Here is a 17,805-nt window from a genome sequence, read left to right on the forward strand (position 1 = left end):
GACGCCGTTTCCTTCATCGACTGAACTTCTTTCTAGCCCCTGTTTCATTATCCATCATCCTTTAGTGTTGAAATCTATTCTAAAAAAAAAGAAAATGATGACCATTGTAATGTTTGTGCAATATATGTTTTAAGCGAGACGTACCCATATCCAGAGCATCTACCGTTTGCAAGAAAAAATGAATGTCATGTACTAATGGTCAACTCGGGACGCATTGCCCATTCAAGCACTGCAGGCTTTACTAGAACGCCTGGTGGCTTGAAGGAAGCAAGACAAAAAAAGCCGGTTGTACAGTGGCTTATGTATAGTGAGGTCTTCCCATTGAATTTTTCTTATCCTGTCGTCTTTACTTGCTGCTGTTGCTGAACAGGTGGCACATTGTTTTTGGATTGTGGTGGGTAGCTTGGTGCTTCTGGGTCTGCAATCGAAAATGAGTATGTTTACGTGTTAGTAACCGTAAACTGGAAACAAGAAGCGGCATTACAATGGCGATGTAAGAGTAAGCATTTCATTGTCATCATAATGACCTATTCAGAATTCGAGACATCTGCCCAACGCAAGGAATATATTTTGGGGAGATGGATTTGACTTCTTTTATTTCGATTCTCTTTAAAATAAAAACGTAGGATTAAAATGAGGCGGTTTCATTAATTACAGGCGATGACCGATGATTGCCACAGGTATACAGGTGTTGAGCAGAGGTGCAATCCTGGACACTGCAAAATTCCGCCATCGTGTCAAATTTGTAATGGGGGCATTTGAAACCAATAAGAGAGGCCGTAGGGGTTCTCTGGGCCAATCAGAGTGGACCAATGGCGGAAGTTGACAACACGGTGTAAGTTGACGATGTCCAGAATAGCACCCCACCTCAAACTTCAGGCGAACGTCGTCTTCCTTTTCTTCCTGACTGTCCATCGTATCGTGTAAATTGCCCCGCCACAGACGATGGCCGTAGCGTTAGTTACTCGTTTTTCCGTTGATAAAACGTTAAAGGTAGGCTCCATGGAAACACTTCAGTCTTGTTAGAGTGGCCTCCAGTCGATAGGAGGCGCAATAGCACTTACGCGACATTTCGCAGACGTGTCAGGACGAAAAGAGGGCCGGTGTAGCGGTCCCGAAACCTGTGGTATCCAAGTACCTTGCGGACAAGAATAAACAGCTGATTCAAGTCAACTTTAGTATACAATAAGTGTTGATGGTTCTTGTCCCAATGAGGTTTATAACACTCTTGTGAGGCGGAAGTATGAAGGTGGGCGATTCGCCGAGCTTCCTCCGTGCGGCAGAGCCTCTTGCAAGACAAGGTTCGTCCTGTTCAAAAATGATATAACCAAGACCTCTGCTGCCTATATGCGGCCGTATAGAGGAGGTAGAAGGGACACTATCATGATGGCTTCATAATGAGCAATGTTTAACGGATAAGCTATGAAAGCCAAGACAGTGTCTAATTTCTTGATGCTTAGAATCATCATACATTGAAAGAATGTTAGTGAGACTCATCCTTGTCCTTTAGATGAGACTATCAGTTCTTGGGTGTTACGGAGTGGCAGGAAAAAACTGCGAAGTAGCAAAAATTGTGCAGCTGCTCCACGACATCGGCCACAAGGTGCCAGCCGTGATTACTGATGATGGCACGAAACATCCAAGGCGTAGAATGACGCACGACAGTATCAATTGTGAAATTGCTGCCGCGGTTGATGAAGGAATTTCCGCATTAATGGCATAGCGTGTAAGGCAGTAGAGACGTATTATAATTCATTGGTTGCTTTTCATTGATCACTCTGAATGATCGAGCAGCTCAGCAACAACGATCTCAAACGTTAAACTAGGGGGTGCGGCGACATGATGACCAGAGGGCACTGGTAACACTCATATGACATAGACAGGCCACAGCTGACAACGCAGATATTCGTGTTGCACCTTATCTTCGATCAGTACAAACTGCCTTGTGGGCGGTAACATTTACGAAACCGAGTAACTGTCCAGGTTTAGGGTTATTTTTCGTGTATTAAAGCACATCATGCGGCACACGTGCTCGGATGACGAAAATGAAATCGGCGCCGCTGCCGCAATAATTCTGCCTGTTTAAGAAGTCACTTTGTACAACGAAGGTGGCTGATTAGACTCTTTGGAAGAGCGCTGAAACTAGAGTAATACACCGCACAACTAGCTAGCCCCAATTTTTGCTTGCAAAAGAGTCAGAGTGCTGTCTTTGTGTTGGTTCGAGGGAAAAAGAGGCAATATCGAAAATTGAAGGGTCAACGTCGTCAACATAATCATCGGTCGGAGTCTCGTTCTGATGGACGTTGTTGTTGGCTCGTGATTTCCCACCAAACAGAGTCGTAATGCGCTTGCTTGCTTAGAGAGTCTCAAACCTACCGCAATGTGTGATCGATGACGTCTTTTACCACCTCCATAGTGTATTTAGCTGTAAGAAATTTACATACATCATTGGCAGCTCCCTTGAAGAGTTACCCGGTCTTTTCTTCTTCCAACGGAGGGTCTACAGACTTGCACAACCTGAGGTGTTTCTCGATGTATGGTGGTGCAATAGCAACCTGGTAAAACAGCCGCCTCAGTGGCCCGGTGGTATGCGGCGCTCGGCTTCTAGCCTGAAAGTAGCGGCTTAGATCGCATTTCGATGTAGGCGAAATGTAGAGGCACGTGGACTGTGCTATTTCGGTGTGCGTTAAACAACCCAAGGTGGTTGAATCATCCGCAGTCCTGATTTACGGCATCACTAATAGCCTAAGTCGCTTCGGGATGTTAAAACCCGCAAACCAACCAATCACCACGTGTTTCCTTCAGCACTCCCTATCAAAGTCTGCTCACCGCGCTTCTTTTACAGCGAAAGCTGTTATGAGATCATTTCACCGGCCGTTTTTGGCGCCGTAGTTGTCCGCCGCCGCCGCCGCCGCCGCCGGTGTCCGTAACCAGTATCGCTCGAAATAAGAAAAAAAAAACGAAATAAGAAAAAAATTCCAGGATGGAACGAGGTTCGAACCTGGGCCCTCTGCGTGGGAGCCCAGTATTCAACCTCTGAGCCATGCCGGTGCTTGAAACTGCTTTGCAAAAAGGTCCTATACAGGCTTCATGTCGGGAAGGAACCACATTAGCACATGCAATATAGCGTGGTAGAAGAGTGAAATAAGCACCAAGCGTCGCACAACGCGAATTGCGCAACGTATAGGTTGTTGAATGCTTCCAACCCATTACAAAGGGCTCTGCCATAATTCTTCATCGTCATCAGGCACAGCATCAACAAAGTGCGCATAATGCCTTACATGCGTTTAGCAGGTGCCAACGCTTTCGGTAGAATGACGAAAAATGGCACAGTGCCTGCTGCCCTACTTCTCAAAAATTACAATGATTTATAGCGTAGTGGGTTCCCCGCAAGTGCACTTGTATTGGTTGCCAAGGAAGCCCATAAGCGCATGATCCACTTCCTCGGGGTCTCAGTAAAGTTCTTCGCCCGCCCCCGTCTCTCTCCCACGTCAACGTATGTTATACACCCAATGCAAATTACATAAGTGGTGGGCCGTTTAAAGCTTCCAAGCCATTACAAAGGGCTGAGCCATAATTCTTCATCGTCATCAGTCGTCGCGTCAACAAAGTGCACATAATGCCTTACAGACGTGTAGCTGGTGTCTCGCTTCGCCGCAGAATGACGAATAATGGCTTAGTAGGTGCTTCCCAACTTCACAAAAATTGTGATTTATGGCGTAGTGGGTACCTTTCTAGTGTACTTGTATTGTAGCCCCAAGAGAACTTAACGCGCTCTAGAAACGCCGCTCTTCCAGCTTTCGCTGTGACTGTGCTGCGGTTTGAGCGCAGGCCTGACGTTTTTTAACACGAAAGTGTTTTATGCCGGGGTCCACCAAGACTTCAGTGACGTATTTCCGTCACGGAAATGACGTCGAAAAAATATACACAATCAGATGGCAAAGAAAAAAAGGTACCGTCAACGGGCATCGAACCCACGACCGCTCGGTCCACAACAATAGATGCCGGGCACGCTATCCACTGCGCCACGGTCACAGACTCTGGAGGTTTTACGAACGCGCCTTTTATATCTACCACTCTCCCGGTCGCCTGGGTTGTGTTGACCTCTGGGAGTGGTAAGGTAAAGTAATTCGTCACTGCTGTGGCCTCCACGACTATCACCTGCAACGCATTTACGCGTCCGTCCCATTCGGCGCGTTTTCAATAGAAGTTGAATTTTGTCAATGCCTTGACACACCGCGAGGTGGCGACCTTTGGCCAAGCGTCGTAAAAGCGTCGGCCTCGCTAAGCATCACGCTAATACAAACCAAAAATAGCTCTGCGACACGCGCCTGCCTCACCTGGCTGTAACAGCGCGTTCCATGCTCACGCGCTCGCCCCGAGAAAAATCGCGGCCGGGCTACCGGGGCGGCACGACGCGCTTTGCGTTTCCCTCTAGTCCGGCCGTGGTGTTCAATCACATTTTAACATGCCGCGGGATGGCGACCGAGTTCTGCGTCCAATATGCGACGCTCTTCTGGCTATCACACCTCGTTCTCTGATTATGCTTTCGCCTTTAACTGCTACAGCTACCACAAGGGTTTGTTTAATAATTTAACATGGACGTTAGTCGTCGGGATGGAGATGTACCACCAATCATAAAAGTGGGTGCATACACGTTAAACGGCGTCATTAGCTGCCAGACATCAATATACAAAGTGCAAACTCTCTTATATCAATATACAGTAAGCATTCAGTTCCTTCTGTAAGGGCATGCTTTACTTTCGTGTTATTCCGATTCCTATGACGGAGGGATCAACCGTGTTTTTTTAGACATAGCCCCGAAAACCACTTCGTTATTTTGCCGGAGGAACTTTTCCCGGCAGGGTTCTGTTTGGTGTCGCAGAAGTCCGTGGTATGCCCGTGTCACTGAGGCGCTTTGCCTGGCTTCTAGGAACGTTTAAACGCTATAGACATCGATGATTTTCCTCAAAGGTGACTACATTATTTTCCCGTTGCTCAGTGAAGGCCCTCTGCGCCCTTCGGGCGCGGTAAACTAATCTAACGCTCAATGGCCGGTTGGCAGGGTCTGCGTCACGCGCTACTGGCCGCTATCGCGGCCACGCGCTGTTTAGTCCGCGCTCGAGGCAATATGAAACTGCGTATGAAGCACCTGAGCAGTTATTTCGCCGTCAATAATGGTCACATGATTAGATGAATAGTTATGGCCCGGACTCACTGAATAAACTATAACAGACCTGACGCGTTCGCTCAGTTCCCCCACGAGTAGCTGTACACAAAACACCATTTGTATATTTTATACGACGCTGCTGGAGATTTTACGACAGTTGCTATATTGCCTTCTGACCTTAAATTAAACGCGTGCCTTCATGATTTTCTACTTATTCCTATAAGTTAGGTATTTGCACATCTTTTCATATGTTTATGGGTATACGACAAAGACTGGCAATCACTACATGAAGAGATTGAAATTTTATAACAATATCAAGAATAAGAATAACAAGCATGATGATGATGATTATGTTGAGCTCGAAGACATGATATCGCTTAGGTGAGCTGCCAACACATTTTTTCTAAGCCCCAGAAATGAATAGATATGTAGTACGATAAGCTGGATAAACAATATCGAATGTGTGTGTGTACGTGTGTGTGTGTGTGTGTGTGTGTGTGTGTGTGTGTGTGTGTGTGTGTGTGTGTGTGTGTGTGTGTGTGTGTGTGTGGAAACACGCGTTCCTTAGTTAAACATAAAGTAACACACCATACTTACCGCTACAATAATTCATGCAGGCAGAATATGATTTAAATCCGTTTGCATTTTTCCCACACCAGCCGCCGCTGAAGCGGTAGCAGTTGTTCTTGGTTTCGTCGAAATACCAGTGCGTGCCATATCCCATACAGTATGCTGATATTGGCTTGGCACTGCAGACGAGTTGTGGATCGCCTATTCCTGAAAATCAAATACACGAGACCATTTTATTGCTAAATCATGCCGTTACGAACATCAGAGAAACAGCATAATACATCAGAGAAACAGCATAAGCGATATTGCGTGTAAACTCTAATTGTTACGTACTAACTTTAGGAGGATGAAATCCGAGCAGCTAATGTACAGCGCGCCATCTATGGTTGAATGACGTTCGTTCCTTAGAAATTATTTGTTTTTCTAATATAGTAATTTCAGTGGCAAAAATTCTGGCTGATCCAACTCATCACTTCAGCAGTGGGAACATAAGCGAGGGCTAACCAATACTTCGCAAACACTAGGAACCCTTACACAACATTAGCCGGTAGTGGACAAACTAGTGTTAGTTTTATACAAGTAAATCCGATACATGTAATGCGACATATGCCATGGAATTTATGGTATGTCATGCGTACATTGATATGCCAGGCAAATGGATGACCGAAAATAATATTCTAACACAACATATCCAACAGACCATTACGCCAAGTAAAGCTTACGGGGAATTACTTTGTTGCTGTTTTTCAACTATAGTGTGCTAATTATGACATAAATTGAAATGAATTAAAGTGCTCAAAAAACAACGTTTCGTCGCTGAACCCCGAACCCAGAAGCTTCGCTCCTAAACGCTCCTAATATTTATACGAACTGGTTGTGTATTATGAGAGCTTTGTTAAACGTAAGCTAGGCTTACTACTTCGAATGGCGTTAGACTCACTAGATACCAGTACCTTTATGGGCATCGAGTGGTCACGGAGCACATGATATATACATCAATACCTTAGCCAGAGTGCACAAATATTCCACAGGAGCTACGCTGCTTCTCTCGAAGAAATGTAGGCATACTGTGAGTGCCAAAGAGAGCCTCGATAAAGATACAATTTCTTCAGTGTTATTCACTGCTTGTTTAGAAGAGCCATTCAGACGAATACACTGTGAGGAAATAAGAATACTGATTAAAGGATAATATCTGAGTGACTCATGGTTTGTCGATTAAAGTGTGGTTTTCGGGAAAGATGACGTTAAACTAGAAAGAAATGACTGACGTCCCGAAATCCAGAAAGCGTTGAAGCAAAAAAAATGCAAAATACAAATATAATGCTTGGAGGTCTGGCGAAAGAACAGGAGTTCGCGATAGGGAACTGGACCTTAGAATCCATACAAGAGTAATCGTACATATATGCGTCACTTACAAACAGAGGGTGCCACATTCGTAAAGAAAATTTGCGTAAGGGTCAAGTTTAATATGCGATGGTGCGCATACGGTAGACACGCCTATGATTTTGGACAACTTGGCGTTGTCGCTAAAGCTTAAAGTGTACAGTTATTGTATACTGGCAATTATAAAATACAATGCAGAAACATGAGGAATTAACACAGAAACTCGAGAAGAAGTAAAGAAACGGGCAGTGCTCTATGGAACGGAAAATGAGAGGCGTAGCTATAAGACACAAGGAAAAGTGGATCAGAGAACAAGCAAGCGTAGCCGACATCCTAGCTGAAATTAAATGAGAAAAATTATAGCCAGTTCCACGCCTGTGCAATCTCAGCGAACAGTAAAGCTGACACGCAAGGGCTGCCAGATGACGAACGCATATTGAGTTTTTTTTTCATCATCATCTTCTTCTTCCTTATTTAGTACACGCTTCTTTCGTTCTCTATCTTTGTCTACATCTTCTTATTTAGTGTATCTTTCATCTTTATCCTTTCCTTTATCTCTTTCTGTATTGCCCTCTTTCCTCCTAATCCTCAGAGTATTCCTCCTCAGCCTCGCTTCTCTTTTCTACATTTTGCTATGATAACTGTACATGGTTGTGCTATGGTGCATTCTATCACCTCCTCCTTTCCCTCCTTCTCACCCTAACATGAGTCCTCCTCACTGTCACCTCTATTTCTCATTCCCTTGCTAAACTATACTATACAAGGCTATATTGTACGTTATATTCTCCCCTTCTCATGTCCTTCCTTCTCACCCTCTTCTTTTTCCCAGTCCTTGCTATACTATACTATGCATGGGAGCATGGTACGAGCTTGTGCATGGTACGAGCTTGTGCATGGTACGACCTATGTGCATGGTACAAGTTTGCCGACCTATGTGCATATGATACGAGCTGCTTGGCACATACAAGCCTTCAGTGGCGCATACCCGCTCAAGGTTTTCGTTCCACGCCGGAATTTCCCCAAGCTTAAACTGCTCCGCAGCTAAAAGTGGATGTTTTTCGTTAGCATTGAATATAAGAGCCATTAACACCACTAGCATTTTCGCTTGCCTACAAATTATCTTTGAAGGATATTCTTTTTTCTTTTTTTCACAAATTGTACTGCCGCACAATTCATGGCCGATCCTCCGCGGTTCGTTGAGACATTCATCTAGGAACCAAACGAACAACCATTCACGTATGGCCACGAAACGGATACCAAAAGATAGGAAACGTAACGAAGACGGCAGACAGTTAGACGGGATGCGGGAACTGAGAACTTTGCAAGCATAAAATGGAATCCGTTCTCACAGGACAGAGCCAATTGGCGATGAATTGGGAGATAGACTTTCGTCCTGTAGCTAACATAAAATATGTTGACGATGATGACGGTAGCTGTGGTCAGTTAGCCTGAAGAGGACAGAAGCATCGTGGTCGCCATTGCCATGCTGCTCTCCTTATTGTGGCTTTATCTCGTTACGAAGGAATACACTGTCAGATAATCAGTCTGAAATGTTACTGTCTCGCCTATTCATTAGCGTTTCCTTCATCTCATGTTGAATTTTTCTCGTAAACCGCATTCAATGAAGTTAACGTTTCTAAATGACGTGTAACTAAACCTTCAAGAGTGCGCACAGGTGTGTCGGTTATCTTGTGGTCTAGCATGAATAACTGTTTGGATGCTGTACGTAATTCCAAAAATCAGTGCTTTAAATTCAGTGCTTGAATATTCAGTGTTTCAATATTCAAGGAAACCTCTAAGGAAGGATTTCTTGAATATTGAATGTCGTTTGTTTAGGATCAACCACGAATGACATTTATACTTACTAAGACACTCTTGCTTGCACTTCCGTTCGCTTGCGAAATAGTTTCCACCTGTGCCGCAATCTCCGTTCCTGAACATCCTGCAGCGCCCGACTTTATAATCGAAAAACCATGCGAGCCTGTTAGATTGGCAGCTGCCAAAGCGTGGTGTAGCTAAGCATCCAGGTGTTTTTTGTCCAGGAGGCTCTGGAAAAGTATTAAGTTGCATTAGATTTTCAAACATAACTATCAGGGCTCCTCACAATACTGTACAGAGCACACGATGACATATCCCACATTATATAAGCTCTTGCAGCCCGAACATCCTCTTTTAAGAAAATTCTCATTGCAGTTCGAGTACCTTCTACGCAAACCAAGAACGCCCCCAAATAGCACTAACACTATTTGACTACTACAAGTCTGATGTGCAGGAAAACTATCAATAAAAGGTTGAAGGCCGCTTAAGCTTCACCTTTTAGAGTGCAACGTCATAGCATATTCGGGCCCCATTCGCATCGCCTTTTCATTCGCTTGCCATGTGGCGCTTCTGGGAGGCCACCCCAACCAATCCGCGAGGAAAGGAAATTGTGTGCGCATAACACTGGCCGTTTTAAACACTCCTATAGAATGCACAATGTAAGTACAGTTGCGAAGTGCCCACTACGCCGTAATTCATTATGTTGCGAATTATCGAAGTATCTAATACTCGTCCTTAAGGCAATACGCGCACCTTCGTTGCTTCAGACTTTGTTGATACCACGGCTGATGACGACGATCAGTTACGCCTGAGTGCTTTTAAATTGGTGTGCGTCTAAACCACTCTCTCGTGATTCACATGGTGTGACGGCTGGTGCGGGCCTGCCAAGCAATACTGCGTCGGTTAACATGTTAGCTCACGCGACATAAAGCCTGTATAGGTTCTCTTTTTTTCGAAGCAATCGCAAGCACTTGCGTGGCTCTGCTTTAGAACAGGTGACTGTCATGCAGTATGCTTGGGTTCGATTCTGGGTCGAACCCACAATTTCAATTTTTTGCATTTGTGGTGATTTTTCGCTCACAACCAACGGCACCGAATACCGACGCCTACACCAGTATTTCGGCTACACGGGCTTTGCAATTCAAATGTGTAAAAGTAACACGCGATAAGCATACTTTCTATCGTCTATATTGGTGCGGATTGCGTAAACGAATGCACCACACGCTAAGAAAAAAAAAGAGTGTGTGCGACTGCTTTCGGGGAGTCCTGACTAGCCACGTATATGACTATCGTGACAAGTTAACTCTCTTGTGGGGCACACGACTCTATGAAGAGAGTATAATCTCGAAAAAGAGTTGACATGCCTCTTTAAAGAGTCATGTACGTGACTACTGAAGACTCTCCGAAAGGAGTCACACATATTCTTTTTTTTCTTAGAGTGTGCTAGGCGGCTGAAATAAACGATTAAGGAAGTAGAGGGAAGGCTCTGCTGCGTTAACGTCAGTCTTCCTAATGCCGTAAGAAACACAACATGCACTTATGTTTGCCAAGATCTTCTGGGCATTTTTATTCGTTCGCGAAAGTCGTTTCTTGCGATAATGTTGAAGTTTCATGTGTAAGCATTTACAAGCTAGTGTTTCAAAATTTTCGACTGTAGTCTCATACACCGGCATTAATACTTTACAATACGTGTGTTGCCGTGCCGAACAGCAGTCACAAAATCCTTAATAGAATGTGAATTCTTTTGGATGTGTGCGTGATGACTCCAGTAATGAAACTTGACTTTGCGAATGACAGCACTCGTTGTGTGTCATTCCTGTTGAATTGATAGGAATCATGTACTCACTTTGGCACGCATTCAAACAGGTTTCTTTTGTCACGAACATGTTATTCCCGACACCGCAAAGACCTGGCTTGTATTTGAAGCAATCGTTCTTGTTGAAATTATAATGCCAAAAGCGATGTAATTGCTGGCATTGGCCTCGAACCAGCGGCTTCTGACATCTGTCTGGTGGTTTCAGTACACCAGCTGAAAAAAAAAAGAGCAATATATGACAGTGGCCATGAGATGCCAAGACGTGGAATAATAATCCCGGCTCGTTATCATACATTCGCTTTCGTCACCACGAGCCCGATTGTCTTACGAACCACGGCCGTAGTTTCGCAGAAGGCTACAAGAAAGGCCGTTTCGATTGCTTGAACCGCAGCGATTCCTATTCGATATTTATAACATTGACATTTCACGTTATTTCCTCACCACCACTGCTCTTTCGAACAAGTCAAGGTTAACATTACATTCTTTCTGGGTAGAACTGGCAGCCGCCACTGAGCGAATCGCACGTGAATTCTGATGAAACTCATCTGCTGGTCACCTGCAATGCCAGCGAAAACGATTGCACGAAAGTTATTTCGTTAACAATAAACATCGTACTTATGAAGAGGTAGGCTCAGCCCACAACGGAAATGCAGCAGTTAAATAAGAGGGGCATCTTGGTCAATACTTCGAATGCAGTTATTTTCATTTGTTCTTTATACACGATACACGAAATTAAAATTTCTTATATCGCTTTTGAATTGTAGCCCCGTCGCGTCCTCAGTAGTCCCCTGCGGCATTGTAAAATGAGCACACTTTTGTTGTGTTTCATGCAGTGTTGAAGATCATTGTATTTAGGAAAGTTAGGTATTTTTTGTACGTGGCCTGGGTAGGAACCAAGTAAAAGTTCTACTTACGCACGCACATTTCTCTACACTGATATTCAGTTACAAAGTGGTTGCGCCCTCTGCTACATTCTCCGTGTTGAAACGCCCGACAGGTCTTGTAGTCAGAGTCGTAGAACCAACGGTGCATTCTTGGTTGGCAACCACCGAGGAAGGAATTGGGAGGGCACGCACTTGGGCCCTTTTTCGCGGAATTGTCTGGAAAAGTTTCATGTTTTTAATAAATTTGTGAGAAAATGACACCAGTGCAGGCGCAATGCGATAGGCTCTCTAGAGTTATGATGCACGTGATTGCTAATCGCTGTTTAGCAGAGGAGGGCTATCTAGAAGATCCATGAGACTGTTGAATTAGCCGAACAAAGCGCCTTGAGCAAATATCTAGAAGATGCAAGGAACTATGCCCCGTAAATTCATGAGTCAGGTTCACATGCTTAATGAGTTTGCATGATGGACAGAACACCAGAACACCAGTGAGGGTTTGCAGGAACCCCGGTCACTAGGAGACCTAAAAGCGTAAGCAGAGAGGATGTATTTCCGAAACACTTGGGTTGGTGGGTTATAGAATATATATATATATATATATATATATATCCCTACTGAAAACGTTCCGTAAGTTAGTACCATAATTCCGTATGTTTCCGTATGATTCTTACGGAAATGTACGGAAAATATATGGAAAATATACGGAAAACATATGGATTCCATGCGAAACATATGGAATTATGGTACTGGCATACGGAACGCTTTCAGTAGGGATATGTATATATATTGCCTTTTCTGATCTGGCGCCCTTTTATCTTTGTCTTTCACTTTATGTTCCCGTGAAATCATCACCGTCGAGCTTGATTCAGCTTAGAAAACATATTTTTAAAATATGTACAGGCGGATGACTCAAGCTGCAGATTGCATTGTCAACTCACTCGCTTGTCAAAATTGTCGCAAGGTCGTCTTGCTATTTTTGCCGCACTTTTCCTTGCATCTGCCGTGAACATCTATTGCTAGAGCATACTTTCTAAAAGGATGTTGTGACAGTTTTCGTGATCGGTAGTAGTTGCCAACCAGCTCCCTGCACATTTTATGATTAGCCATTTTTGTTATTATTCCAATACTAGTAATACTACTATTATTATTATTACTACTATATTGCCACAACTACGACCTATACTAATAAGCACAATAATAATAATAATAATCTGTTAGCAGTAGTCGTACGTGCACGAGAATTAAATGGGGAAAATCGATGCCCTAACTTCAGGCGTAATGCGAAAATTTGGTGCAACTAAGATAAATTTTAGCGCTGCAGCGTTAAAGAGCTTCTTTCGCAGAAATTCCGGTGTGGGCAGCGTCGTCGTCGGTTCTGAGATAAAATTCAGCGTTGTCTGTTAGCGAGAATTCGAGATAGATGCAAATGGATAACTAATAAAAAACCTTTGGTCCGAGTGAGAATTGAACACTGGCCTTCTGCGTGGCAAGTACGTGTTCTACCACGGCGCCACGCCAGCGCTTGAACCTGCTTCGTATAAAAAACGTTATAAGAATGTCATGTACTGGGAGGAGTCTCCTTAACGCATGGAATATTGCGTGGCAGAAGCGTAGAACAGCGCCAGGCGTCAAACCATGTGAATTTCGCTACGAGTGGGTCGTTCAGAGTTACCCACCCATTACAAAATGTGGAGGTTAGCGTGGAACCTTACGGAAGCGTAATGGGTGCTTCACCAATTAGCAAAAGGGAGAATTATGGCGTAGCGGGCACTGCGCAACTGTACTTACAGCAGACATTCTAGGATAGTTTGACGAGATAAATGTTACGCGCACAAACGCGCCTTTCCTTGCGGCACTGTTGAATGTGGTGTGATTGGGCCCGATTACGCTACCGCGTTTTGCTCTTGACGGCAAAGCTCGAGCTTCATCCAAGTTTTTAAAAGAATGTCACTTTATGACAACTGTACAAGGAGCCATCGGCTGTGTACGAAAAACTGCTTGCAAAGTACAAGCAAAACGGAGAACGTTGTAATACTGCTTTCATGATGCATTAATGCGCGTAAACGGCATTGCGAATAGACGGCATGTCCACAAAGGGCATCTTTTTGCAGTTTTTTTGTTCATAATAGCGCTTTGCAGAGTTACTTATACAAATAATGTGGTTTTTCGAAAGCTAACGTGACTACTCAACTCTGTTTTGTAGCCTTCAACAACGCTTTCAATGTATCATAGCAGTACTAGTAGTAAAGACTTTTCTTTGTAGCTGAAGTACTTGCTGCGTCGTATAAAAAGCCCAAATGGCTTTCACAGAATGTGACAACGCTCTAGTTGCGCGCGACGAGGCCTATTAAGCTGCGTAATCCTGAAGGTCATTTTTGCAATCATAGATGAGTTGCTCGAAACCTTCACTCACTTTGGCAATCCATGCACGACTGCCTTGTTTGGAAGCCACCTTGTCCTCCACCGCAAAGCACCTGGCGTTGCGCGACGCATTGTTTGGTACTGGCATCTATATACCATGACTGATTTATTTCGCGGCATCCACCTTTAATAGGTCGCTCGAGGCAATAAGCTGGCGGCATTTGCGGAGCACCTGAAAAAAAAAAAGAAATATGATTAACGTGAATAGAATGACCGCAAGGTCAGAATGAATGAAGCGGTTTGGTGCAATAAAAATGCAAAGGTGACACGAAAAAAAAGGACGAACTAGCACACAACTGTGCGAAGAATGCCTCACTTCTACAGCTAGAAGTCAATGGTATCTTCTGTACTTTGTTCCTAAGTGAATTTCGCGCTCTGAACACCCCCGCCACGTGCGTTCAATTGCGCTTCGTTGAATCGGTAGGATTCAAGAAGCATCTGTTACAGAACGAAAACGTGTCGCTCTACACACGAATCGAATTAACATATTGAGTCTGTCTGTTAATTTGCTGCTTGACATGATTCGTGGCACATGATTCGGGAATCATGTCAAGCCACGACATGATTCGTGGCTTGACATGATTCGTGGAACACTCTTTTCTGCCTGTTGGCGTCACGTGCTACGTGACGCCAACAGGCATAAAAGAGAGTGTTTCACAATCGCCGCCATGGCTGCGATCGGCGCTGACTAACACTCCTAGGTTTAAATGCACATATATACCCCATAACGTGGACGAGGGGATGACCGCCGCCGTAGCTCAGTGGTAGAGCATCGGACGCGTTATTCGAAGGTCGCAGGTTCGGTCTCTGCCAGGGGCAAGTTATCTTTTCGTCCACTCTACTTCTTCACATCTATATCCTAATTACTACAAATAACACCCCCTATACTTTCCTTGGCATTATTGTCTGTTAATTCTCATTACTCTCGTCATGTATTACGGGCAGATATGGTTGAGTACAGAAAGGAGATCGCGGTCCCGTGCCTTCAAACTGAACATGCCTGTTTATGCGTTTATTTAGTGGAAAAATGTGGCTGGTGTCGCCTAGTGCCGCTTCATTCTCCTAAAGGTCGCGTAGTCAGAAACATCATGTGAGATGTGCACGTCTTCAAATTTCCGTGATTATGAATCCTTAATTAGTTAGGTCGCGCCATGTAAAAAGCGTATACCTTACTCTTGTTCAGATAAAAGAGAAGACGAGGGTTACATCAACGTTGCTGGCGCGACACTGAGTACAGTGCTGGTCATTATTACCTCGGTAAGTGTGTCTTCGCACGTTTTTATCACTTTTTTTACAACTCCCAATGCGAATTTCACGGTCACCTGTTCTGACTTCTCTCGCTCACTACGTCAGACGCAACAAATCGCAGGGCTCGAGATGCTTACGTAGCAGAAGTTGGCGTTTCATGGGTTGCCTGGTCCAATCAACGCATCGATCTTGCCCTTACAATGGCAACAAACAACATGGCGCGGCACCCCTTAGATAAAAAGGAGACGAAAACAACCCGCCTTTCACGTTCTCCTGTGCTGCCCTCTGCCATTTTGGTAGGAATTTTGTAGGGGCCAGGACAACTGGCATCGCAAGAATGAAAGCCTCCGAGATCAAGAGGCGTTTCACTTCTATCCGCTAGAGGAATGGAGCATGTGCCATGGTATCGTAAAGTGATTATCTGCAACTTTTTGTTGAGCGCATGGCGACGTCAGTTCTGGCAGAAATGCTTCTGGGGAGCGCCGCTACGCGCCGATGCTCTAAGCAGCGACGCAGTGATTAAAATGCGTGACTATGAAGCTCTAAATATTGTGATACTGATATTTATGTCTTTGGGAAAGGTATCCGCAACTATAATGTACATTACCCGCCAACAAAAAATGGGGCTTTAAAAATAGTAGGGGTCCTTTTAAAGCATCAGAAAGACCACTAGTCGACATAACCAAAGAACTAAACACCAAGCTGATAATAATTCAGGTAGGATGATACTGCACAAATAAATAACATATTGGCAAATGAATCAACCTAAGCAATGCTATAGAGATCAAAAGTGTGTATGTAATAGAAACCACATACAATTTTTTACAGATACTGCTATTAACATTAGGTATTATACAGCCATATAAAACTTTTTCTAGATTAAACCCAACTTTTACACGGCGCATGATTACTTTGTTTCGCGTAAAACATCGGACAACATACCATAGGCGTAGGTAATGGTAACAAGAAACAGAAAGGCGCTATGTAGAAGTGCCATGGTCAGGAGTCTTACTTCTCACATATGAACACAACGCACTTCAAGGCCTAGGTTTTTTACTAAGCGCAAACTAGGTCCGCAGCTGTTGTTTTCTTAAACCAAGTTGAATACGACCTTGCAGGTGTTCTTGCAAGAAAGCCGTAATAATATGACCCATTGCAGCTGATGCATTTTATATTACAAATTAGTAATTGTGCGCGGTCTGTGCTGCGATGGGCTCACCTGACCTGTCTTGAAATCCTGGACGTACCGGCATTGTATATCCTAGTTTTGCACTCTCTCCGCTTAAATCATTGTATTCCTACGCATCTGAGGCACGGTCCAGAGTCTTTTGAAACAAAGGAACCACTTTCTATAAGTCGGCTGACGAGTACGTGAGTTGGTTATGCGGGATCATTGTAGAAATCACTGGGAAGGTAGAGGAAAAAAAAAACACTCTAGCTTCTGTATGCTACAACTTCGAAATAGTGTCAAGCAAACTGAATATTATTATCTCAAGACCATTTGTCTCGCGGCTGTCGCTAGTAGCGGCGTTGTCTGTATCCGATGTCATAAGACGAAGTCCAGTAAGAAAGCCGCTGTTGCAGAGCAGTCACATTTTAACACGAAAGTGTTTTATGCCGGGGTCCACCACGGCTCCGCTGACGTATTTCCGTCACGGATATGACGTTGTAAAATATAAAGACTAACAGTGGGCAAAGAAAAAAACCAGAAGAAAAAGTTCCGTCAGCGAAAATCGAACTCACGACCGCTCGTTCCGCAGCGCGCAGCGCGAAACGATTCGGCCACGGACGGCAAGTTCTTCGCAATGCTAACGGCGAGCTATTTATATACACCATTTGCGGGTGGCTGTACTCAGAGATCTGTGTTACAGTGTTTTCGTTATCACTAGCAAGATGACGCGACGGGCTCGAAGAGCGTAGAAGAGCGGGCTTGAGAGGTCGTCGCTGTTGCGACGAGCGCCCGCGTCTACAGGTCGTGGTCGCCTGTATCAGAGATCTGTGTTACAGTGTTTTCGTTATCACTGGCGAGATGGCGCGACGGGCTCTGATATGAATATCATTAGGCATTATTATGCGAAGAGCTCTTTTCTGGATAATCTCTACGGATTTAAGGTGACATTGGTACGTGCAACCCCATATAGCAATGCAGTAGTTTATGTGTGAGTGAATGAATGCATAATAAAGATTAATTAGTATTTCTCTTGGAAAAAAGTGTCTACATTTACAAAGAACATACAGTCCGTATGAGGGTTTTGAACAACGTTTCGTGCGTGTAAATGAAATTTAAGGTGGGAATCTGAGACAACTCCTAGGAATTTTGTGTGATCCGCATGCTGTATGAAATAGTTGTTATAGATTATGTCATTATGCACTAAGATTTCCCGTCTTTCAGAGTGAAAAAGTATGAATACAGTCTTTGTAGGATTGAGTGTGACGGCATTAGTTGTGCACCAGCGATGAAGGTTGCAAAGTTCAGCATTAACTTTTTTAATTAA

At 44.2% G+C, this 17,805-nt stretch overlaps 1 protein-coding gene across 1 annotated transcript; it reads right to left on the minus strand.

The window, feature by feature from the left end:
• Positions 1-214: 214 nt before the first annotated feature.
• LOC119373486 (papilin-like) lies at positions 215-16,336 on the minus strand. Its single transcript, XM_037643520.2, has 7 exons — positions 16,253-16,336; positions 14,055-14,234; positions 11,672-11,857; positions 10,788-10,970; positions 8,989-9,171; positions 5,768-5,947; positions 215-418 (listed from the first exon to the last, which is right to left on the minus strand). Exons 1-7 carry the CDS (start codon positions 16,305-16,307, stop codon positions 333-335), a joined length of 1,053 nt encoding a protein of 350 aa, XP_037499448.1. The 5' UTR covers positions 16,308-16,336; the 3' UTR covers positions 215-332.
• Positions 16,337-17,805: the final 1,469 nt, after the last annotated feature.

Source organism: Rhipicephalus sanguineus, chromosome 11 (assembly GCF_013339695.2).
Source record: "Rhipicephalus sanguineus isolate Rsan-2018 chromosome 11, BIME_Rsan_1.4, whole genome shotgun sequence".
Taxonomy (NCBI): Eukaryota; Metazoa; Arthropoda; class Arachnida; order Ixodida; family Ixodidae; genus Rhipicephalus; species Rhipicephalus sanguineus.

Coding starts and splice junctions, on each gene's coding strand:
- LOC119373486 (XM_037643520.2), bottom strand. CDS start 16,307: ATGGCACTTCTACATAGCGCCTTTCTGTTTCTTGTTACCATTACCTAC. Junction 11,858..14,054: donor GTCGTGCATGGATTGCCAAA/GTGAGTGAAGGT, acceptor AAACTTTTCCAG/ACAATTCCGCGAAAAAGGGC. Junction 5,948..8,988: donor GTGCAAGCAAGAGTGTCTTA/GTAAGTATAAAT, acceptor TTTGATTTTCAG/GAATAGGCGATCCACAACTC.